Below are 25,829 nucleotides of genomic sequence, written 5' to 3' on the forward strand. Positions count from 1 at the left end.
CCAGAACACATCTGGACTGCGTTTCTGTGCCCTCAGTGATGTCGGGCCGCATGGAGGGTCGCACTTTCGGTTTACATATAAAGGAATACATTGTTACATTGTATTTGTCCCATGACACGTGCAGAGTATCTGTGAGTGTCATCTCCCTGGAGTCATGCTGTGGGAGATTTCCCCTCACTTCCTGTCTGAGATTTCCCCTCACTTCCTGTCTGAGATTTCCCCTCACTTCCTGTCTGAGATTTCCCCTCACTTCCTGTCTGAGATTTCCCCCTCACTTCCTGTCTGGTAAACCTTCAGCTGGACAGGAAGTGGCAAAAAATCCCCGGAGAGTAAAAAAAGGGGGGAGGGGGGGTTGGGGGGATCCAATCCTCTTCAATAAACGAACCCTTCCGCTGCCCCTCCCCCAATCTGGTCTGTTTTTTTGTGCCCCGACAGCTAAACAGATGATCCGCCATCTCCTGCGGACCGACCCGACAGAACGCATGACGATCACGCAGTTCATGAACCATTCTTGGATTAATGTGAGTACTAATCCTGGTATATCGGGACACCGGAATCTGTATGGTGGGGGAGGGGGGGGGAACTGATCCCAGCCATTCTCTGCCAGTACTCGGATCCCAACCATGGCACCACCTGCCTGGAGTTTGCATGTTCTCCCTGTGCCTGCGTGTGGTTTCTCCGGGTATTCCGGTTTCCTCCCACACTCCAAAGACATGCTGGGAGGTGAATTGGCTGCTGTCTAAATTGTCCCTAGTATGTGTATGTATGATGTGAGTTAGGGACCTTAGATTGTACGCTCCTCGGGGGCGGGGACTGATGTGAATGTACAATATATATGTAAAGCGCTGAGTACATTGATGGCGCTATATACAGGTGAAACTCGGAAAATTTTAATATGGTGCAAAAGTTGCTCTCATCAGAAAAGAGGACTTTGGACCACTGAGCACCAGGCCAGGTCTGTTTTTCTTTAGCCCAGGTAAGACGCTTCTGACGTTGTTTGTTGTTCAGGAGCGGCTTGACAAGAGGAATACGACATTTGAAGCCCATGTCCAGGATCCGTCTGTGTGTGGTTGCTCTTGATGCACTGACTCCAGCCTCAGTCCACTCCTTGTGAAAGTCCCCAACACTTTTGAATGGCCTTTTCCTGACAATCCTCTCCAGGCTGCGGTCATCCCTGCTGCTTGTGCACCTTTTTCTTCCACACTTTTCCCTTCCACATAACTTTCTATTAATGTGCTTTGATACCAACACTTTGGGAACATCCAACTTCTTCTGCAATGACCTTTTGAGGCTTTCCCTCCTTATGGAGGGTGTCAGTGATGGTGTCAGGTCAGCAGTCTTTCCCATGATTGGGATTCCTACTGAACCAGACTGAGAGACCATTGAAAGGCTCAGGAACCCTTTGCAGGTGTTATGGCTGAATGAGCTGATTACAGTAAGACACTTTGAGCCGAGATTATTCCACCTTTTCACAATATTCTCATTTTCTGAGATTGTGGATTTGGGGTTTTCATGAGCTGTAAGCCATAATCATCACAATGATGACAAATCACGGCTGGAACTATCTTGCTTTGCATGTAATCAGTCTCATTTATTAGTTTCACCTTTTAAGTTGCTGCACTGAAATAAATGAACTTTTGCACCAGATTCTAATTGTTCGAGTTTCACCTGTAAGTACCTGAAATAAATAATAAATAGTACATTCCTATAGGGGGAAATCTCTCACAGTGGGAGGAAGAGGGCCCCACCTACAGGCAGTGAAGTGTAAGTGCGCCTTCCATCTACTTCTCCATTAACACACACTGTGTCTTCTTCCTGTCCAGCAATCTATGGCCGTCCCCCAGACCCCCCTACACACGGCGCGGGTCCTGCAGGAGGACAAGGAGCCACTGGGATGAGGGTGAAGGTGAGAGAACCAAGCTTCATCACCTACTGCTGTCAGCGTACCCTCAATGTGGTCCTGCCCAGAACACCGTCTGCATCTCCTCTCCCTCTCTCCTCCACTCTTCCTTCTCCTCTCTCCTCCACTCTTCCTCTCCCCTCCACTCTTCCTCTCCCCCTCCACTCTCTTCCTCTCCTCCACTCTTCCTCTCCTCTCTCCTCCACTCTTCCTCTCCTCTCTCCCCCACTCTTCTCTCCTCTCCCCCCACTCTTCCTCTCCTCCTCCTCCACTCTTCCTCGCCTCTCTCCTCCACTCTTCCTCTCCTCTCTCCTCCACTCTTTCTCACCTCTCTCTCCCCCCCACCTCACCCCCTCCCATCTCTCTAATTTCCTCCTCCACTCTTCTTCTCCTCTCTCCTCCACTCTTCTACTCCTCTCTCCTCCACTCTTCTACTCCTCTCTCCTCCACTCTTCTACTCCTCCCTCCTCCACTCTTCTACTCCTCTCTCCTCCACTCTTCTACTCCTCTCTCCTCCACTCTTCCTCTCTCTCTCCTCCACTCTTCCTCTCCTCTCTCCCTCCACTCTTCCTCTCTCCTCCACTCTTCTCCTCTCTTCTTCTCCTCTCTCCTCCACTCTGCCTCTCCTCCACTCTTCCTCTCCTCTCTCCTCTACTCTTCTTCTTCTCTCTCCTCCACTCTTCCTCTCCTCTCTCCTCCACTCTTCCTCTCCTCTCTCCTCCACTCTTCCTCTCCTCCACTCTTCCTCTCCTCTCTCCTCCACTCTTCCTCTCTCCTCTCTCCTCCACTCTGCCTCGCCTCTCTCCTCCACTCTGCCTCGCCTCTCTCCTCCACTCTGCCTCGCCTCTCTCTCCCCCCACCTCACCCCACCCCCAGCTCTCTAATTTCCTCCCCCCCCCCCATCTCTCTAATTTACTCCTCCACTCTTCTTCTCCTCTCTCCTCCACTCTTCCTCTCCTCTCTCCTCCACTCTTCCTCTCCTCTCTCCTCTTTCCTCCACTCTTTCTCACCTCTCTCTCCTCTTTCTCTCCCCCCCACCTCACCCCCCCCATCTCTCTAATTTCTTCTCCTCCACTCTTCCTCTCCTCTCTCCTCCACTCTTCCTCTCCTCTACTCTTCCTCTCCACTCTACCTCTCCTCTCTCTTCTCTCCTCCACTCTGCCTCGCCTCTCTCCTCTCCCCTCTTCCTCTCCTCTCTCCTCTCCCCTCTTTCTCACCTCTCTCCCCCCCCCCCCACCTCACCCCACCCCCATCTCTCTAATTTCCTCTCCTCTGTCCTCAGGAGGAGATGACGAGCGCTCTGGCCACGATGAGAGTTGATTATGACCAAGTGAAGATCAAAGATCTCAACTCGTCCACCAACAGACTACTCAACAAGCGGCGCAAGAAACAGTCGGACGGCTCCGCCCCTCCCGCGGGTTGTAACAACCAATGAAGACTGTACATGGAGCAGAGAGCTCCGCAGGGGCGTGTCCTGTGCCACTCAGACCTGTTGTGTTCTTTTTCTGATCGTTCTGTTTCTCTGTAGTATAATTCCGGCATCCTGCTGTGTGTACATACATATACGTATTTATGGAGCCAAGCCGCGTCTGCGCCTCCTCACTCGTCGCCGACATTCTGCATATGGCTGCAGATCCCATTTAAAGATCCCGGAATGGAAATATTTTTCCTGCGTTTATGTAAAAGAATGAATCATTTCAGGAGAGAATCTGCGAAGATGACACATTGTAGCCTTGGGAGAAGTCCAGAGTCCTGCGACTCCATATGAGAACAGCCGCCAGCTTTTATATTGTCGCCTTCTTCTGCCTAAGCCCGGGTTCACTCTGATGTGGTGCAGCATATCGCATGCAATTCGCACAAGATCCGTGCCGCATTCCCTGCACATCGCAAGCGATTCGCACAGGATCCGCGCCGCATTCCCTGCACATCACATGTGATTCGCACAGAATCTGCGCCGCATTCCCTGCACATCACATGCGATTAGCACAGGATCCGCGCCGCATTCCCTGCACATCACATGCGATTCACACAGGACCCGCGCCACATTCCCTGCACATCGCATGCGATTCGCACAGGATCCGTACCGCATTCCCTGCACATTGCATGTGATTCGCATAGGATCCGCGCCGCATTCCCTGCACATCACATGCGATTCGCACAGGATCCGCGCCTCTTTCCCTGCACATCACATGCGATTCGCATAAGATCCGCACCGCATTCACTGCACATTGCATGCGATTTGCACAGGATCTGTGCCGCATTCACTGCAGATCGCATGCGATTCGCACAGGATCTGCGCCGCATTCCCTGCACATCACATGCGATTCACACAGGATCCATGCCGCATTACCTGCACATCACATGCGATTCACACAGGATCCATGCCGCATTCCCTGCACATCACATGCGATTCACACAGGATCCATGCCGCATTCCCTGCACATCGCATGCGATTTCTGTGCGCTGCGATTTGAGCCGTACATTTTGTATGGCTCAGATCACACCGCATAGTGCAGGACCCTTTTTTGTCCGCACCAGAATCGGATCACACGGGTTCACACGTGTTGAGAACTGATTTCGGGGTGTCGTTAACACACACCCGCAGCGCTTCACATGAACGGGGTGCGATCGTAACGCGTTGCAAAAACAGCTGCAAATTCCGCATCAGTGTGAACGCGGCCTAACCGCGCAGACGCCATATGCCCGGGCCTTTAAATAGGGTGAACCACCTTTTTCTGTTCTGGGCGTAAAAAGTGCACCTGTCACAGGAGCAGTACAGGGGCTGCCCCTCCTTCCAGGGGGAGATTTCACCAAACTTCCTGTCCCTGTGACCCCCAGTGTCCCCATTATCGCCCAGACAGATGGTAATAATAACCTGAATGGGATACAGACCCTCCCCCAGTTTATAGAGAATCGAGTGTCCCCATAGGAGAGATTTCCCTTCATTGCCCCTCTCAACAGGAAGTGAAAACATTTTCTGCAGTGGGGACACTCACCTATTAAAAGCTATCAGGGCTTCTAACCCTCCCCCACCCTGCCCAACACACAAACAAAAAATTTGTTTTTATTATTATTATTATTATTATTATACAGGATTTATGGCGCCAACAGTTTGCTCAGCGCTTTACAATATAACGGGAGACAACACAGCAACAATACAGTTCAATACAAGAGGGATAGGAGGGCCTGATCCTGGGAGCTTACAATCTAGGAGGGATAGGAGGGTCCTGATCCTGGGAGCTTACAATCTAAGAGGGATAGGAGGGCCCTGATCCTGGGAGCTTACAATCTAAGAAGGATAGGAGGGCCTGATCCTGGGAGCTGACAATCTAAGAGGGAAAGGAGGGCCTGATCCTGGGAGCTGACAATCTAAGAGGGATAGGAGGGCCCTGATCCTGGGAGCTTACAATCTAAGAGGGATAGGAGGGCCCTGATCCCGGGAGCTTACAATCTAAGAGGGATAGGAGGGCCTGATCCTGGGAGCTTACAATCTAAGAGGGATGGGAGGGTCCTGATCCTGGGAGCTGACAATCTAAGAGGGATAGGAGGGCCTGATCCTGGGAGCTGACAATCTAAGAGGGATAGGAGGGCCTGATCCTGGGAGCTGACAATCTAAGAGGGATAGGAGGGCCCTGATCCTGGGAGCTTACAATCTAAGAGGGATAGGAGGGCCCTGATCCCGGGAGCTTTTAGCTGAAGTTAAAGTGTCATTGAACCCCCAACAGTCCAATCAGTCTGTAGATGCAGCAAAGCATGCTGGGTATACTCACTGTGGGACCTAAGGGGTTAATCCTCTGCATTGTGTAAAAAGGCTGTTTGATCCTGTCTTCTCTGATCCTCCCCTTGTTCAATCGACCACCTCTTATCTCCTGATAAGACAGACTAAACCGTAGGCATTTTGCACATGCTCAGTTTGGTGTGAATTGCTAGAGAGGTTTTTTTTTTTCTTGGGAGAGTGCATGTGATCAGCACAGGGCCAATCAGCACTGTCCAGACAGAGGTCAGGGGCCCTGCATCCTCCAAGAGCAGAAAGAAAACTCCTACAAGCCTTAGCTCGTGGTCAGCAGGACACTGATAGAAGTCACAAGACTGCTCTATACTGCTGATGAGAAAAGGTATTTAGCAGTTTATATTTACTAAAATAATTGCATTTCCGTGTTCTGTGGGAGACGAGATATAGTGAATGCGGGGTCCGGGGAGAGCGGATATAGTGAATGCGGGGTCCGGGGAGAGCGGATATAGTGAATGCGGGGTCCGGGGAGAGCGGATATAGTGAATGCGGGGTCCGGGGAGAGCGGATATAGTGAATGCGGGGCCCGGGGAGAGCGGATATAGTGAATGCGGGGTCCGGGGAGAGCGGATATAGTGAATGCGGGGTCCGGGGAGAGCGGATATAGTGAATGCGGGGTCCGGGGAGAGCGGATATAGTGAATGCGGGGTCCGGGGAGAGCGGATATAGTGAATGCGGGGTCCGGGGAGACCGGATATAGTGAATGCGGGGTCCGGGGAGAGCGGATTAGTGAATGCGGGGTCCGGGGAGAGCGGATATAGTGAATGCGGGGTCCGGGGAGACCGGATATAGTGAATGCGGGGTCCGGGGAGAGCCGATATAGTGAATGCGGGGTCCGGGGAGAGCGGATATAGTGAATGCGGGGTCCGGGGAGAGCGGATATAGTGAATGCGGGGTCCGGGGAGGGCGGATATAGTGAATGCGGGGTCCGGGGAGGGCGGATATAGTGAATGCGGGGTCCGGGGAGGGCGGATACAGTGAATGCGGGGTCCGGGGACGGCGGATACAGTGAATGCGGGGTCCGGGGACGGCGGATACAGTGAATGCGGGGTCCGGGGAGGGCGGATACAGTGAATGCGGGGTCCGGGGAGAGCAGATATAGTGAATGCGGGGTCTGGGGAGAGCGGATATAGTGAATGCGGGGTCCGAGGAGAGCGGATATAGTGAATGCGGGGTCCGGGGAGAGCGGATAAAGTGAATGCGGGGTCCGGGGAGAGCGGATATAGTGAATGCGGGGTCCGGGGAGAGCGGATATAGTGAATGCGGGGTCCGGGGAGAGCGGATATAGTGAATGCGGGGTCCGGGGAGAGCGGATATAGTGAATGCGGGGTCCGGGGAGAGCGGATATAGTGAATGCGGGGTCCGGGGAGAGCGGATAAAGTGAATGCGGGGTCCGGGGAGAGCGGATATAGTGAATGCGGGGTCCGGGGAGAGCGGATATAGTGAATGCGGGGTCCAGGGAGAGCGGATACAGTGAATGCGGGGTCCGGGGAGAGCGGTTGTAGTGAATGCGGGGTCCAGGGAGAGCGGATATAGTGAATTCAGAACAGCTGCGACTGTGATTGGTGGTGGGAAGTTTCTTGACAATTCAATACATTGAGCTTCCTGTAGGAGGCAGTATGGAGCATCCAGTGGGTGTGGCTGAGAATTACATTCCTGTATCAAAAGCAGGCAAAGAAAGCGGTTCTCAGATCACCAGCAGAATGGAGTGGTGGGGGATGGGGCACTACAGCAGGGACAAGATGACACACTCACCCCTGAGCAGGTCGGCTGGGCTCCCTGTACGCAGTACCAGGACAGGGTCGTCCGGCACCCAGGTCAAGGATCCAGGATTGCACCCCCTCCTCCACTGTTATATATACTGTAGAGTGAGTGTATCACCCCCACCCCCGCTTGTCTGCACCCGGGGCAGCTGCCCCTTCTGCCCACCCCCTGAATGTATGTGTCCCAGCGCTGGTCACAGGTCACAGCCTCTCTACTGGAAGAGATCCATGGAATCCGACCAATCACAGTCACTTCTCCACCATAAATCAACTGCCATAACCAGGGGCGGACTGACAACTCATGGGGCCCCCGGGCAACAGGGGATCATGGGGCCCCTGTGTCCTTGCACAAACTCAAAAAAGCCTATGAAAAAGGTACCAGGGGCATCTCATGGGGCCCCCTACGGACCCCGGGCCCTCGGGCAGTGCCCGAGTTTCCAAATGGTCAGTCCGCCCTTGGCCATAACCCATCCCAGTGTACAAAATACAGATTTGAAGCAATGCAGCGTGATGTCTCTGCAGTCTGTCCGTCAGCCATTAGGGGGCACCATTGGTCAATGCATTTTTATTTTCTCTGGTGGATTCTGGAAATGTTATTTTTATTATATATTTATTATTATTATTATTTTATTGTTATTATTTTTATGCATTATTATTTTATTATTATTTTTTTTATATTTATTTTTATTATTATTATTTATATTTATTATTATTATTGATTTATTTATTTTATTATTTATTTATTATTATTATTTTATTATTGATTTATTTAATATTATTATTTTTTTTTTTTTTATTGTTATTATTATTTTTGTTAATTATTTTTATGTATTATTATTATTTTATTTTTTTTTATATTTATTATTATTATTGATTTTTTATTGTTATTATTTTTATTATTATTTTTATGCATTATTATTTTATTATTTTTTTTTTATATTTATTTTTATTATTATTATTTATATTTATTATTATTGATTTATTTATTTTATTATTTATTTATTATTATTATTTTATTATTGATTTATTTATTTATTATTATTATTATTATTTTATTGTTATTATTATTTTTGTTAATTATTTTTATGTATTATTATTATTTTATTTTTTTTATATTTATTATTATTATTGATTTTTTTTATTGTTATTATTTTTATTATTATTTTTATTTATTGTTATTATTTTATTATTTTTTTATATATATTTATTTTTAATTGTTTTATTACACATGATTTATATAGCGCCAACAGTTCAGCAGCGCTACACAAATAAATGAAGGGAGTATAATTACTACAAGAGGGGTTGGGAGGGCCCTGGTCCAGAGAGCTTACAATCTAAAACAGTCCACCCTGAGATGTATCAGAGGCCACTGCCTGCCGGCCCCATCCACGTTGCTGATATATTTATTTATTTCAGGTACTTATATATCGCCATCAATTTACGCCGCACTTTACATATATATTGTACATTCACATCAGTCCCCGCCCCCGAGGAGCGTACAATCTAAGGGCACTAACTCACATTCATACATACACATATTAGGGACAATTTAGACAGGAGCCAATTCACCTCCCAGCATGTCCTTGGAGTGTGGGAGGAAAACCAGAGTACCTGGAGGAAACCCACGCAGACACAGGGAGAACATGCAGACTCCATGCAGGTGGTGCCGTGGTTGGGATTTGAACCGAGCCGAGGCGGAAGTGCCTACCATTTAGCCCTGTGCTGCCCCATTGATCTGTGGGGGATGTCAGATTGCCGTAAATGAGCGCAGCCAATCAACATTCAGCTTCCTGCGTGTAGCGCAGGTGCTGTCTCTGATTGGTCGCTGTGTCGTTTCTGCGCTGTGAACATCATAGGTGTTCATGAACCTCCGAAAACAAAACAAATGGATGTGCGAGACGATGACGACTTCCTTTACCAGCCATTAGGGGGCGCCACCCCCTGTCATTGATCCTATTGGTGGACAAATAAAAGTTTCCTTTAAAAAAGTCACATGTATAAAATCTGTACAGGAAAAATTAAGGACACGTCCACCCTTCTACGAGGATCTGTCATCAGGATTCTTCGATTGCTGCTGGAGTCATCACCCGCCGGACTGGGGACGTCCATCCATCGCCTCCTGTAGGCTGGCTTGGGATGAAATCTTTATTCCGGTAACAAAGTTGCATTTCAATCTCATTTAAATCTGCATGGAAAGCTCCACACAGGGACTATCCCAACAAAACCTGGACACCACACAGGGACTATCCCAACAAAACCTGGACACCACACAGGGACTATCCCAACAAAACCTGGACACCACACAGGGACTATCCCAACAAACATGGACACCACACAGGGACTATCCCAACAAACATGGACAACACACAGGGACTATCCCAACAAAAACCTGGACACCACACAGGGACTATCCCAACAAAACCTGGACACCACACAGGGACTATCCCAACAAAACCTGGACACCACACAGGGACTATCCCAACAAAACCTGGACACCACACAGGGACTATCCCAACAAACATGGAGAGCTCCACACAGGGACTATCCCAACAAAACCTGGACACCACACAGGGACTATCCCAACAAACATGGACACCACACAGGGACTATCCCAACAAAACCTGGACACCACACAGGGACTATCCCAACAAAACCTGGACACCACACAGGGACTATCCCAACAAACATGGACACCACACAGGGACTATCCCAACAAACATGGACAACACACAGGGACTATCCCAACAAACATGGACACCACACAGGGACTATCCCAACAAACATGGACACCACACAGGACTATCCCAACAAAACCTGGACACCACACAGGGACTATCCCAACAAAACCTGGACACCACACAGGGACTATCCCAACAAAACCTGGACACCACACAGGGACTATCCCAACAAACATGGAGAGCTCCACACAGGGACTATCCCAACAAAACCTGGACACCACACAGGGACTATCCCAACAAACATGGAGAGCTCCACACAGGGACTATCCCAACAAAACCTGGACACCACACGGACTATCCCAACAAACATGGACACCACACAGGACTATCCCAACAAACATGGACACCTCCACACAGGGACTATCCCAACAAAACCTGGACACCTCCACACAGGGACTATCCCAACAAACATGGACACCACACAGGGACTATCCCAACAAAACCTGGACACCACACAGGGACTATCCCAACAAACATGGAGAGCTCCACACAGGGACTATCCCAACAAAACCTGGACACCACACAGGGACTATCCCAACAAACATGGAGAGCTCCACACAGGGACTATCCCAACAAAACCTGGACACCACACGGACTATCCCAACAAACATGGACACCACACAGGGACTATCCCAACAAACATGGACACCTCCACACAGGGACTATCCCAACAAAACCTGGACACCTCCACACAGGGACTATCCCAACAAAACCTGGACACCTCCACACAGGGACTATCCCAACAAAACCTGGACACCACACAGGGACTATCCCAACAAAACCTGGACACCACACAGGGACTATCCCAACAAACATGGAGAGCTCCACACAGGGACTATCCCAACAAAACCTGGACACCACACAGGGACTATCCCAACAAACATGGAGAGCTCCACACAGGGACTATCCCAACAAAACCTGGACACCACACGGACTATCCCAACAAACATGGACACCACACAGGGACTATCCCAACAAACATGGACACCTCCACACAGGGACTATCCCAACAAAACCTGGACACCTCCACACAGGGACTATCCCAACAAACATGGACACCACACAGGGACTATCCCAACAAAACCTGGACACCACACAGGGACTATCCCAACAAACATGGAGAGCTCCACACAGGGACTATCCCAACAAAACCTGGACACCACACAGGGACTATCCCAACAAACATGGAGAGCTCCACACAGGGACTATCCCAACAAAACCTGGACACCACACGGACTATCCCAACAACATGGACACCACACAGGGACTATCCCAACAAACATGGACACCTCCACACAGGGACTATCCCAACAAAACCTGGACACCTCCACACAGGGACTATCCCAACAAAACCTGGACACCTCCACACAGGGACTATCCCAACAAACATGGAGAGCTGCACACAGGGACTATCCCAACAAAACCTGGACACCTCCACACAGGAGTATCCCAACAAAACCTGGACACCTCCACACAGGGACTATCCCAACAAACATGGAGAGCTCCACACAGGGACTATCCCAACAAACATGGACACCACACAGGGACTATCCCAACAAACATGGACACCTCCACACAGGGACTATCCCAACAAAACTGGACACCTCCACACAGGGACTATCCCAACAAAACCTGGACACCTCCACACAGGGACTATCCCAACAAAACCTGGACACCTCCACACAGGGACTATCCCAACAAAACCTGGACACCTCCACGCAGGGATTATTCCAAAAAAACTTGGACACCTCCACGCAGTGACTATCCCCCAAAAAACATGGACAGCTGCACATAGGAACTATCCCAACAAAACCTGGACACCTCTACATAGGGACTATCACAACAAATCCTGGACACCTCCACACAGGGACTATCCCAGCAAACATGGACAGATGCACATAGGGACTATCCCAACAAACATGGAGAGCTCCACACAGGGACTATCCCAACAAAACCTGACACCTCCAAACAGGGACTATCCAAACAAACATGGAGAGCTCCACACAAGGACTATCCCAACAAAACCTGAACATAGAGAAGCACCATACACAGCTCTTCATAGGGACTATCCCAACAAACTTGTACAGCTCTATATAAGGACTATCCCAACAAAACCTGGACACCTCCACGCAGGACTATCCCAACAAACATGGAAAGCTCCACACAGGCACTATCCCAACAAACATGGAGAGCTCCACACAGGGACTATCCCAAAAAAACCTGGACACCTCCACACAGGGACTATCCCAACAAAACCTGGACAACTCCACACAGGGACTATCCCAACAAAACATGGACAGCTGCACATAGGGACTATCCCAACAAAACATGGACAGCTCTACATAGGGACTATCCCAACAAAACATGGACAGCTACACACAGGGACTATTCCAACAAAACCTGGACAGCTCCATATAGGGACTATCCCAACAAAACCTGGACATTTCCACACAGGACTATCCCGACAAAACCTGGACACCTCCACACAGGAACTATCTCAACAAAATTGTACAATTCCACACAGGGACTATTCCAAAAAAACCTGGACACCTCCACACAGGAAACTATCTCAACAAAACCTGGACAGCTCCACAGAGGGACTATCCCAACAAAACCTGGACACCTCCACACAGGGACTATCCCAACAAAACCTGGACAGCTCCACACAGGGACTGTCCCAACTTAACATGGGCAGCTCCACATAGGGACTATCCCAACAAAACCTGGACACCTCCACACAGGGACTATCCCAACAAAACATATGACAGCTCCACATAGGGACTATTCCAGCAAAACCTGGAAACATCCACAGAGGGACTATCCCAAAAAAAACCTGGACACCTCCACACAGGGACTATCCCAAAAAAAACCTGGACACCTCCACACAGGGACTATCCCAACAAAACCTGGACACCTCCACACAGGGACTATCCCAACAAAACCTGGACATAGAGAAGTACCATAGACAGCTCTTCACAGGGACTATCCCAACAAAACCTGGACACCTCCACATAGGAACTATCCCAACAAACATGGACAGCTCTACATAAGGACTATCCCAACAAAACCTAGACACCTCACACAGGGACTATCCCAACAAACATGGAGAGCTCCACACAGGGACTATCCCAACAAAACCTGGACTCCTCCACACAGGGACTATCCCATCAAAACCTGGACAACTCCACGCAGGGATTATTCCAACAAAACCTGGACAGCTCCACGCAGGGGACTATCCCAACAAAACCTGGACTCCTCCACACAGGGACTATCCCAAAAAACCTGGACACCTCTACATAACAACTATCCCAACATAACCTGGAACCCTTGGAATTCTCCCAGGCAGACTCAGCGGAGTCTCACTCATTGGATGTCCATTGGTGTCACAATTACCAACACACTTTTAGTTCCACAGCAGCAATGCTATCACCAGAGCTGCTTGTTGTCTCCATCAGGGGGCGCATATGGCAAGGTGACAACACCAGGAGCCTAGTTTGAGATGGGGGCAGAGCGTTGTCACCCTATAACAGGAAGTGTCTCAGCCAGGAACCTTAATGGCAGGATCACCAGGGATTTTTTTTATGAAAGTTGCAGATACTGAAATATTGAAAACAACTTGACATTAGCCTATTAAAGCTTGTATGAGGTTTAAGCCTCGGGAGTGGGGCCCCTAAGTTGTCCTTCTCTTTGGGGGCCCCAAACAATAGGCTGTGACTTTTCTTAGCTCAGGTTGTGACTGCAGATTGTTCTTCTGGATCTCAGGACTTCTAATAATAACGTGCAGGAGACGTCAGCAGAGTATGTGTGTCAGCGCTCACCTCTCCGCGTGTCACCACTGGGGGGGATCAGACACCTCGTCTCCCCGCCCCACACGTGTGACTACGGCTCTACTGATCCACACATCGCCCCCGCCGGGGTGACAGATCGTCCTGCTACCGTATATACATGAAACTGCCGCCATCGGGCGCTGACCCCCAACAGCCAATAACATTCCACATTCCTGCGCTGTCATAGCAACAATTGTTATTTTGTCTGATAAAAATTACATTCCATATTTTACCTCCAGAAATGTTCATCTCAGTCCGGAATCACAGGAAAATCGCAGGAAAATCGCAGGAAAATCGCAGCAAATCGCAGGAAAATCGCAGGAAAATCGCAGTGACACCCACAGATATTACTGACTTACCTTCCGGCCTCCCCTTCAGTCTTGCACAGGTGTACAGGCTCCTCCCCTTCAGTCTTGCACAGGTGTACCTGCTCCTCCCCTCCAGTCTTGCACAGGTGTACCGGCTCCTCCCCTCCAGTCTTGTACAGGTGTACCGGATCCTCCCCTCCAGTCTTGCACAGGTGTACCGGCTCCTCCCCTCCAGTCTTGTACAGGTGTACCGGCTCCTCCCCTCCAGTCTTGCACAGGTGTACCGGCTCCTCCCCTCCAGTCTTGCACAGGTGTACCGGCTCCTCCCCTCCAGTCTTGTACAGGTGTACCGGCTCCTCCCCTCCAGTCTTGCACAGGTGTACTGGCTCCTCCCCTGGACTGGAATGGCTTCCTCTGATGTCACCGCACACGGGGAGCTCCTCACAATGTGCATTAGAAGCTGCAGCCAGTCAGAATTCCACCTCACTTCCTGGCTGGAGGACGTCCAGCATCATCTAGCACTTTCCTCCCCACCCTGGCAGTCCCTGGCCCCGCCCCTTTCACTCATTAGATTTCAGTTCATGCAACCCTGGAGGCTCAGCATCACATGTGGGCGTTACCTATGTAAATCCAGCCTGCCTAGGAACGCCCACTCCTCCAGGCTGACACCCGCCCACCAAGGCATTTTGATTTTTGTTTAACTATGGGATGAGGATGATGATAACGATAGGGATGAGAGGTAGGGCTAGGGATGCTGGGGGGGATGGGGATGAGGATGATGATAACGATAGGGATGAGAGGTAGAGCTAGGGATGCTGGGGGGATGGGGATGATGATGATAACGATAGGGATGAGAGGTAGAGCAAGGGATGCTGGGGGGATGGGGATGATGATGATGATAACGATAGGGATGAGAGGTAGGGCTAGGGATGCTGGGGGGGGATGGGGATGATGATGATGATAACGATAGGGATGAGAGGTAGGGCAAGGGATGCTGGGGGGGATGGGGATGATGATGATGATAACGATAGGGATGAGAGGTAGGGCTAGGGATGCTGGGGGGATGGGGATGATGATGATAGGAATGATGCTATAGGTAATTTTTTTGATGGGGATGACAGGTTGAAATGACACTGAGGAGGGAGATGATGATGATGATAGTAGATAGGGTTGATGATTCTGAGAATGATGATGGGTAGGGATTGAGATGACAATGAAGGGAATCAAAATGATGGTGAGAGGGACAGAGATGATAAAGATGATAATAATGATGATAGGAATGACAGGTAGGGTTGGATGATGATAGGTAGGGATGGGGATGATGATGAGGATGGGAATGATGTTAAGATTGATGATGATGGGTAAGAATGGAGATGATGATGATGAAGATGATAGGTAGGGAAGGGGATGATGATTGGTAGGGATGGTGATGGGGATGATGATGATGGGGATGATGATGATGGGTAGGATGATGATGATGGTGGTGGGTAGGGATAATGATGGGGATGAGGATGGGTAGGGATGATGATGATGGTGGTGGGTAGGGATAATGATGGGGATGAGGATGGGTAGGGATGAAGATTATGATGGGTAGGGAAGATGATGATGATGGATAGGGATGATGATGATGATGGATAGGGATGATGATGATGGGTAGGAATGATGATGATGATGGGTAGGGATGATGATATTGGATATGGATGATGATGGGGATGCTGATGGGGATGGGTAGGGATGATGAGGATAATGCTGATGATAATGGGTAGGGATGATAGGGATGATGATGGGTATGGATGATGATGATGGGTAGGAATAATGAGGATGATGATGATGGGTAGGGATGATGATGATGATGGGGATGATGATTATGGGTAGGGATGATGATGGGGATGCTGATGGGGATGGGTAGGGATGATGATGGGGATGATGATGATGGGTGCGGATGGTGGGGACGATGATGACGATGATGGGAAGGGATGATGGGGATAATTATTATGATGATGATGATGGGGATGATGATGAAGGGTAGGGATGATGGGAATGATCATGATGAAGGGGATGATGATGAGTAGGAATGATTGGGATGATGATGATGGGGATGATGATGATGGGTCAGGATGATGGGGATGATGATGATGCATCGAGATGATGGGGATGATGATAAGGATGATGATGATGGGTCAGGATGATTGGGATGATGATTAGGGGGATGATGATGAGGATGATGATGATGGTTTGGCATGATGGGGATGATGATGATGAGTCGGATGATAGGGATGATCATAATCATGATGGGGATGATGAGGATGGGGATTATGATGATGTGTCGGGATGATGATGATGGGTCGAAATGATGATAATGGGATGATGAGGATGATGATGATGGGTTGGTATGATGAGAATGATGATGATGGGTCAGATGATGAGGATGATGATGATGGGTCGGGATGATGAGGATGATGATGATGGGTCGGGATGTTGAGGATGATGATGATGGGTCAGGATGATGCGGATGATGATGATGGGTCGGGATGATGAGGATGATGATGATGATGATGGGTTGGGATGATACGGATGATGATGATGGGTCGGGATGATGAGGATGAGGATGATGATGATGGGTCGGGATGATGAGGATGATGATGATGGGTCTGGATGATGAGGATGAGGATGATGATGATGATGGGTCGGGATGATGATGATGGGTCTGGATGATGAGGATGATGATGATGGGTCTGGATGATGAGGATGATGATGATGGGTCGGGATGATGATGAGGATGATGATGATGGGTCGGGATGATGCGGATGTCGGAGTGGTGCTGATGTTGGAGTCCTCCTCCCCCTCCCCCTCCTCTCTCCTCCTCTCCGGATTCTCTCTCTTCCTCCATCCAGTGTACAGCGGGAGCTGCTGGGGCCCCTGACAGCGGCATGCTGCTCTCCCGGGGCCCCCTGGAGCCACAGGGGCCCCAATCCCAGCCGGGCATTGGCCGAGGAGAAATCTGCTGAGCCGCCGGAGAGCTGACAGCCGATGAGCCGGGCGCCGCCGGGTGAGTGGCGCAGCTGGTGACCCGGAGTCGGGTGTCGGGAGGATGTGGTGCCCAACCGAGGACGAGAAATACGGAGTGGGTGAGTGTGGGACTCTACGTGACCCGAATATCCAACCTGCAGACCTCCGACACCGCGACACACCGCGACACCATCCCTGTATACACCCGACACCCGACACTGGGACCACAACACCCCATACATTACACCCGACACTGGGACCACAACACCCCATACATTACACCCGACACAGGGACCACAACACCCCATACATTACACCCGACAGAAGGACCACAACACCCCATACATTACACCCGACACTGGGACCACAACACCCCATACATTACACCCGACACTGGGACCACAACACCCCATACATTACACCCGACACTGGGACCACAACACCCCATACATTACACCCGACACTGGGACCACAACACCCCATACATTACACCCGACACTGGGACCACAACACCCCATACATTACACCCCACAGAAGGACCACAACACCCCATACATTACACCCGACAGAAGGACCACAACACCCCATACATTACACCCCACAGAGGGACCACAACACCCCATACATTACACCCGACAGAAGGACCACAACACCCCATACATTACACCCGACAGAAGGACCACAACACCCCATACATTACACCCCACAGAGGGACCACAACACCCCATACATTACACCCGACACAGGGACCACAACACCCCATACATTACACCCGACACATAACACGACCCCCTGTACATTCCACCATACCAGAGATCTGTACAATACAACACGACAATCTGCCAATTATACAACCCCTCAACACCACACAGCACACCCCGCAACATGACATCACACAACCCATATACACCACACAGCACACCCCGCAACATGACATCACACAACCCCTCAACACCACACAGCACACCCCGCAACATGACATCACACAACCCCTCAACACCACACAGCACACCCCGCAACATGACCTCACACAGCCCCTCAACACCACACAGCACGCCCCGCAACATGACATCACACAACCCCTATACACCATAACATAGACATATATATAAAAAGTACAACGTAACACAAACCTATATAGGATACAACACAACTTCTATACATCACACCATAACATAGAACTATATATAGAGAGAGAGTACAACGCACAGCCCTCCGACAACGCACAGCCCTGACAACGCACAGCCCTCCGACAACGCACAGCCCTGACAACGCACAGCCCTCCGACAATGCACAGCCCTCCGACAACGCACAGCCCTCCGACAACGCTCAGTCCTCCGACAATGCTCATCCCTCCAACAACGCACAGCCCTCCGACAACGCACAGCCCTCCGACAACGCTCAGCCCTCCGACAACGCACAGCCCTCCGACAATGCTCATCCCTCCGACAACGCACAGCCCTCCGACAACGCACAGCCCTCCGACAATGCTCATCCCTCCGACAACGCACAGCCCTCCGACAACGCTCAGCCCTCCGACAACGCACAGCCCTCCGACAATGCTCATCCCTCCGACAACGCACAGCCCTCCGACAACGCACAGCACACTCTGTACACCCAACACAACCCCTATATATTACACCATCTCCTATAGAGCACACAACATATCTCTATACTCTGCAACCCATTGTACACCACAACACAACCCCCTATAGAGTGTACACTACAACCCCCCCCCCCGTACACCACAACACAACCCCCTATAGAGTGTACACTACAACCCCCCCCCCGTACACCACAACACAACCCCCTATAGAGTGTACACTACAACCCCCCCCCCCCGTACACCACAACACAACCTCCTATAGAGTGTACACTACAACCCCCCCCGTACACCACAACACAACCCCCTATAGAGTGTACACTACAACCCCCCCCCCCCCCCCGTACACCACAACACAACCTCCTATAGAGTGTACACTACAACCCCCCCCCGTACACCACAACACAACCCCCTATAGAGTGTACACTACAACCCCCCCCCCCCGTACACCACAACACAACCCCCTATAGAGTGTACACTACAACCCCCCCCCCCGTACACCACAACACAACCTCCTATAGAGTGTACACTACAACCCCCCCCCCCGTACACCACAACACAACCCCCTATAGAGTGTACACTACAACCCCCCCCCCCCCGTACACCACAACACAACCTCCTATAGAGTGTACACTACAACCCCCCCCCGTACACCACAACACAACCCCCTATAGAGTGTAAACTACAGCCTCCCCCCCCCCCCGTACACCACAACACAACCCCCTATAGAGTGTACACTACAACCCCCCCCCCCCGTACACCACAACACAACCCTCTACAGAGTGTACACTACAACCCCCCCCCCCCCCCGTACACCACAACACAACCTCCTATAGAGTGTACACTACAACCCCCCCCCCCCCCGTACACCACAACACAACCCTCTACAGAGTGTACACTACAACCCCCCCCCCCCCCGTACACCACAACACAACCCCCTATAGAGTGTATACTACAACCCCCCCCGTACAACACAACCCCCTATAGAGTGTACGCTACAACCCCCCCCCCGTACACCACAACACAACCCCCTATAGAGTGTACACTACAACCCCCCCCCCCGTACACCACAACACAGCCCTCTACAGAGTGTACACTACAACCCCCCCCCCCCGTACACCACAACACAACCCCCTATAGAGTGTACACTACAACCCCCCCCCCCCCGTACACCACAACACAACCCCCTATAGAGTGTACACTACAACCCCCCCCCCCCCCCCGTACACCACAACACAACCCCCTATAGAGTGTACACTACAACCCCCCCCCCCCCGTACACCACAACACAACCCCCTATAGAGTGTACACTACAACCCCCCCCCCCCTCCCGTACACCACAACACAACCCCCTATAGAGTGTACACTACAACCCCCCCCCCCCCCCCCCCCCGTACACCACAACACAACCCCCTATAGAGTGTACACTACAACCCCCCCCCCGTACACCACAACACAACCCCCTATAGAGTGTACACTACAACCCCCCCCCCCTCCCGTACACCACAACACAACCCCCCTATAGAGTGTACACTACAACCCCCCCCCCCCCCCCGTACACCACAACAACACTACACATACATTACTGGTCTCTATAGTACTGGTGCCCAACCTCTGCCCCGGGGCCACATGCGGCCCTTTGACGCTGTGTGTGGCTCTCAGGGGGGGGGGGGTTTTGTTTCTGACACATTGTTACTTCTTCCTGTGTTGTTCTGTTTATGGTTTTATATTGGTTGTTGCTGAGAGGAATATAAATTGTGATGCAAATAATATCTGAGAGGGCTGCATGGAATACGAATGTGGGAGAGTTCATGTGGAAACAGCTGTAATAGCAGAGATCTCTAGCAGTCTCCTATAAGGTGTTTCCAGTCTCTGACCATCTCCTGTATCATGTCTACAGTCTCTGACCATCTCCTGTACTGTCTGCAGTCTCTGACCATCTCCTGTATCATGTCCGCAGTCTCTGGTCATCTCCTGTACTATGTCCGCAGTCTCTGGTCATCTCCTGTACTACGTCCGCAGTCTCTGGTCATCTCCTGTACTACGTCCGCAGTCTCTGGTCATCTCCTGTACTATGTCCGCAGTCTCTGACCATCCCCTGTACTGTGTCCGCAGTCTCTGGTCATCTCCTGTACTATGTCCGCAGTCTCTGACCATCCCCTGTACTGTGTCCGCAGTCTCTGGTCATCTCCTGTACTGTGTCCGCAGTCTCTGGTCATCTCCTGTACTATGTCTGCAGTCTCTGGTCATCTCCTGTACTATGTCTGCAGTCTCTGGTCATCTCCTGTACTATGTCTGCAGTCTCTGGTCATCTCCTGTACTATGTCTGCAGTCTCTGGTCATCTCCTGTACTATATCTGCAGTCTCTGGTCATCTCCTGTACTGTGTCTGCAGTCTCTGACCATCTCCTGTACTATGTCTGCAGTCTCTGGTCATCTCCTGTACTATGTCTGCAGTCTCTGGTCACCCCCTGTACCGTGTCCGCAGTCTCTGGTCATCTCCTGTACTATGTCTGCAGTCTCTGGTCACCCCCTGTACCGTGTCTGCAGTCTCTGGTCATCTCCTGTACTATGTCCGCAGTCTCTGGTCATCTCCTGTACTTTGTCCGCAGATGTCGGCAGACTCTGTATTCCTCTCACTGCAGTTTTATTGGAAAGGGCCAGTCCACCTCTGCCTCCGCGTTCCGGGGATGTGATCTCCCCTTCTTCATGGCCTGAGAGTAGACTGATCATTAGACTGTGTGCCTGTGGGGGCCGAATATAGAAAGCTATGTGGAATATCATGTCCGGCCCCAGGGGCGTCTGTGGGGGCCGGGTATAGAAAGCTATGTGGAATATCATGTCCGGCCCCAGGGGCGTCTGTGGGGGCCGGGTATAGAAAGCTATGTGGAATATCATGTCCGGCCCCAGGGGCGTCTGTGGGGGCCGGGTATAGAAAGCTATGTGGAGTATCATGTCTGGCCCCAGGGGCGTCTGTGGGGGCCGGGTATAGAAAGCTATGTGGAGTATTACGTCCGGCCCCAGGGGCGTCTGTGGGGGCCGGGTATAGAAAGCTATGTGGAGTATCACGTCCGACCCCAGGGGCACCTGTGGGGGCCGGGTATAAGAAGCTATGTGGAGTATCATGTCCGGCCCCAGGGGCATCTGTCGGGGCCGATTATAAGAAGCTTGTGTCTGAGGCCAGGGGCATGTTTGGGGGTCCTGTATAGGGGGCATCTGTGGGGGCCGGGTATAAGAAGCTATGTGGAGTATCATGTCCAGCCCCAGGGGCATCTGTGGGGGCCGGGTATAAGAAGCTATGTGGAATATCATGTCCGGCCCCAGGGGCGTCTGTGGGGGCCGGGTATAGAAAGCTATGTGGAATATCATGTCCGGCCCCAGGGGCGTCTGTGGGGGCCGAGTATAGAAAGCTATGTGGAATATCATGTCCGGCCCCAGGGGCGTCTGTGGGGGCCGGGTATAGAAAGCTATGTGGAATATCATGTCCGGCCCCAGGGGCGTCTGTGGGGGCCGGGTATAGAAAGCTATGTGGAATATCATGTCCGGCCCCAGGGGCGTCTGTGGGGGCCGGGTATAGAAAGCTATGTGGAGTATCATGTCTGGCCCCAGGGGCGTCTGTGGGGGCCGGGTATAGAAAGCTATGTGGAGTATTACGTCCGGCCCCAGGGGCGTCTGTGGGGGCCGGGTATAGAAAGCTATGTGGAGTATCACGTCCGACCCCAGGGGCACCTGTGGGGGCCGGGTATAAGAAGCTATGTGGAGTATCATGTCCGGCCCCAGGGGCATCTGTCGGGGCCGATTATAAGAAGCTTGTGTCTGAGGCCAGGGGCATGTTTGGGGGTCCTGTATAGGGGGCATCTGTGGGGGCCGGGTATAAGAAGCTATGTGGAGTATCATGTCCAGCCCCAGGGGCATCTTTGGGGGCCACATATAAGAAGTTTGTGGAGTATTACATCCAGCCCCAGGGAATCTGTGGGAGCCGGATATAGAAAGCTATGTGGAATATCACGTCCGGCCCCAGGGGCATTTGTCGGGGCCGATTATAAGAAGCTTGTGTCTGATGCCATGTTTGGGGGTCCTGTATCTGTGGGGGCTGAGTATAATAAGCTTGGTTAAATAAAGAGTCTGGCCCCAGGGGCATCTTTGGGGGCCGGATATAGAAAGCTTCTAGGAGTATTATGTCCTGCCCCAGGGGCAACTGTGGGAGCCAGGTATAGGAAGCTTGTTGGCATACAGTGTCTGGCCCCAGGGGCACATGTGGGGGGCCAGGTATAGGAAGCTCAGTAGTGTGTAGTGTCTGGCCTCAGGAGCACCCCTGGGGGCTGGGTAAAGAAAGCTTCATGAGGTATAATGTCTGGCCCTATGGGCACCTATGGGGGCCAGATATAGGAAGCTTAGTGGAATTCAGTGTCTGGCCCCAGGGGCATCTGTGGGGGCCTGATATAGGAAACGTGAAGGAATATAGCATCAGGTCCCATTAGTACCTGTGGGGGTCGGATATAGGAAACTCATGGAGTATAGTTTGTGACCCCAGTGGCACCTGTGGGGTCCTGTATTGGAAGCTTCATGGAGTATCATATCTGGCCCCAGGGGCACCTGTGGGGGCTGGGTAAAAAAGGCTTCATGGACTATCATATCTGGCCCCACGGGCATCTTTGAGGGCCCGGTATAGGAAGATCGGTGAGATATAATGTCCCAGTGGCATGGTTACAATGGCGATATAAAACCAACACGTTTCGGGGATTATAGGCTCCCCTTCTTCAAGGTCTGAGAGAAGATTCATCATTAGAATGTGTGCCTGGGGGGGCCGAGTATAGGAGGTGAGGAAGTATCACATCTGGACCTGGGGGCACTTGTGGGGGCCAGGTATAGACTGGGTTGGTATATTGAGCTCTGTGATGTATCATGTCTGACCCCAGGGGTGCTTGACAGGACTGGTTGTAGGAAGCTACGTGAAGTATGACGTCTGGCCCCGAGGGCACTGTTGGGGGCCAGGCATAGGAAGCTCAGTAGAGTATAGTGTCTGGCCTCAGGGGTGCTTTTGGGGGCCGAGTATAGGAAGCTACTTGGAGTATCATGTGTAGCCATGGGGGCATTTGTGCCATGAAGCTCTCTACGCACTGTTGTTGGGCTCATCTGAAGGCCACACCAAGTTTGGAGGTCTTTAGCTATTGACTCTGCAGACAGTTGGCGACTTCTGCGCACTGTGCGCTTCAGCATGCGCTGACCCCGCCCTGTCATGTGACGTGGCCTACCACTTGGTGGCTGAGTGGCTGTTGTTCCCAGTTGCTTCCACTTTGTTATAATCCCACTAACAGTTGAGCGTGGAATATTTAGTAGCCAGGAAATGTCACGGATGGACTTATTGCCCAGGTGGCCACCTATCACAGGACCACGCTTGGAGTCACTGAGCTCCTGAGAGCGACCCATTCTTTCACCAATGTTTGTAGAAGCCGTCTGCATGCCTAGGGGATGGATTGTATACACCTGTGTCCATGGAGGGGATTGGAACACCTGAATCACATGATTGGGAGGGGATTGGAACACCTGAATCACATAATTGGGAGGGGATTGGAACACCTGAATAACATGATATGGAGGGGATTGGAACACCTGAATCACATGATTGGGAGGGGATTGGAATGCCTGAATCACATGATTGGGAGGGGATTGGAACACCTGAATCACATGATATGGAGGGGATTGGAACGCCTGAATCACATGATATGGAGGGGATTGGAACACCTGAATCACATGATATGGAGGGGATTGGAACACCTGAATCACATGATTGGGAGGGGATTGGAACACCTGAATCACATAATTGGGAAGGGATTGGAACACCTGAATCACATAATTGGGAGGGGATTGGAACACCTGAATCACATAATTGGGAGGGGATTGGAACACCTGAATAACATGATATGGAGGGGATTGGAACACCTGAATCACATGATAGGGAGGGGATTGGAATGCCTGAATCACATGATTGGGAGGGGATTGGAACACCTGAATCACATGATATGGAGGGGATTGGAACGCCGGAATCACATGATATGGAGGGGATTGGAACACCTGAATCACATGATTGGGAGGGGATTGGAACGCCTGAATCACATGATTGGGAGGGGATTGGAACACCTGAATCACATGATATGGAGGGGATTGGAACGCCTGAATCACATGATTTGGAGGCGGGCCCAATACTTTGTGTATCTAAAACCAGCAGAGTTGTGGGAGGAGTCAGGAATGATTGGATTCTCTGTCACAGGAGGCACAATGTAATCAGCCTTCACCTCTGTCAGCAATACTAACCTGACGGCGGGTCTGACCCTCCAACTTTCTATTCCCTCCCAAACAAAAAATTAAAAATGAACTTTTGGCTTTTGATATTTTGTGGCCCCAAGAAATGTCCATGGAGGAAATTTACCAGTTTTTGTTCTCCTTTAATATTAGCGCCCCCCAAATGCCCCCCCCCCCATCTCTTTCGTATTCTCAGAATATTATTCTGCGGTTGGAGGTGAGTTTTCCGGATCCTTCCGGCGGTTTTCTCAGTGTGCGCCGTAATTGGCCGACGTTCTTTTTTGATATTCCTGTGTATGAAGTTGAAGGTAATGACACGGCGAGCTCCCAGCGTGAACGCGGCGATTATACAACCAGAGATTGGCTGTGTTCCTTCCCCGCGCCAAGAACGCCATTTATTGCCCCCCCCAGGAATGGGAATTGGCGAGAGCGCCGCCTGGGCGCCGGTGTTTGTTTTTTGACCTTCTGAATTCCTCTAGGAATTGAAATATAGAAGGCGGAGCTGTCTGTACTCACCTTGTGGAACTACAAGTCCCAGCATGAACATGGGCCCAGCAATTTCATGATAGGTGCAGCATGTTCAGTAATG

The 25,829-nt window shown here is 51.0% G+C and overlaps 1 protein-coding gene and 1 long non-coding RNA gene across 10 annotated transcripts in view; both read left to right on the plus strand.

The window, feature by feature from the left end:
* Positions 1-2,870: 2,870 nt before the first annotated feature.
* Positions 2,871-5,805, plus strand: LOC149434790 (uncharacterized). The gene is made up of 2 exons (XR_016308619.1): positions 2,871-5,408; positions 5,489-5,805. It is a non-coding gene; the product is annotated as an uncharacterized LOC149434790 (long non-coding RNA).
* An 11,368-nt stretch (positions 5,806-17,173) lies between these two features.
* Positions 17,174-25,829, plus strand: part of DOCK3 (dedicator of cytokinesis 3) — a 230,956-nt gene continuing 222,300 nt past the window's right edge. For 3 of the 9 annotated variants that reach the window (XM_089663361.1, XM_089663366.1, XM_089663371.1), the window contains exon 1: positions 17,175-17,454. In XM_089663361.1, the coding sequence (XP_089519487.1) occupies positions 17,418-17,454 (37 nt within the window). In that variant the 5' untranslated portion in view covers positions 17,175-17,417. Of the gene's footprint in view, positions 17,455-25,829 lie in introns of all 9 variants that reach the window. The other 6 variants (XM_089663364.1, XM_089663365.1, XM_089663362.1 and 3 more) reach the window with 4 other exon arrangements.

This window comes from Staurois parvus, unplaced genomic scaffold, assembly GCF_062004578.1.
Source record: "Staurois parvus isolate SC_StPar_1 unplaced genomic scaffold, SC_StPar_1.0 ptg001673l, whole genome shotgun sequence".
NCBI classification, from domain to species: domain Eukaryota; kingdom Metazoa; phylum Chordata; class Amphibia; order Anura; family Ranidae; genus Staurois; species Staurois parvus.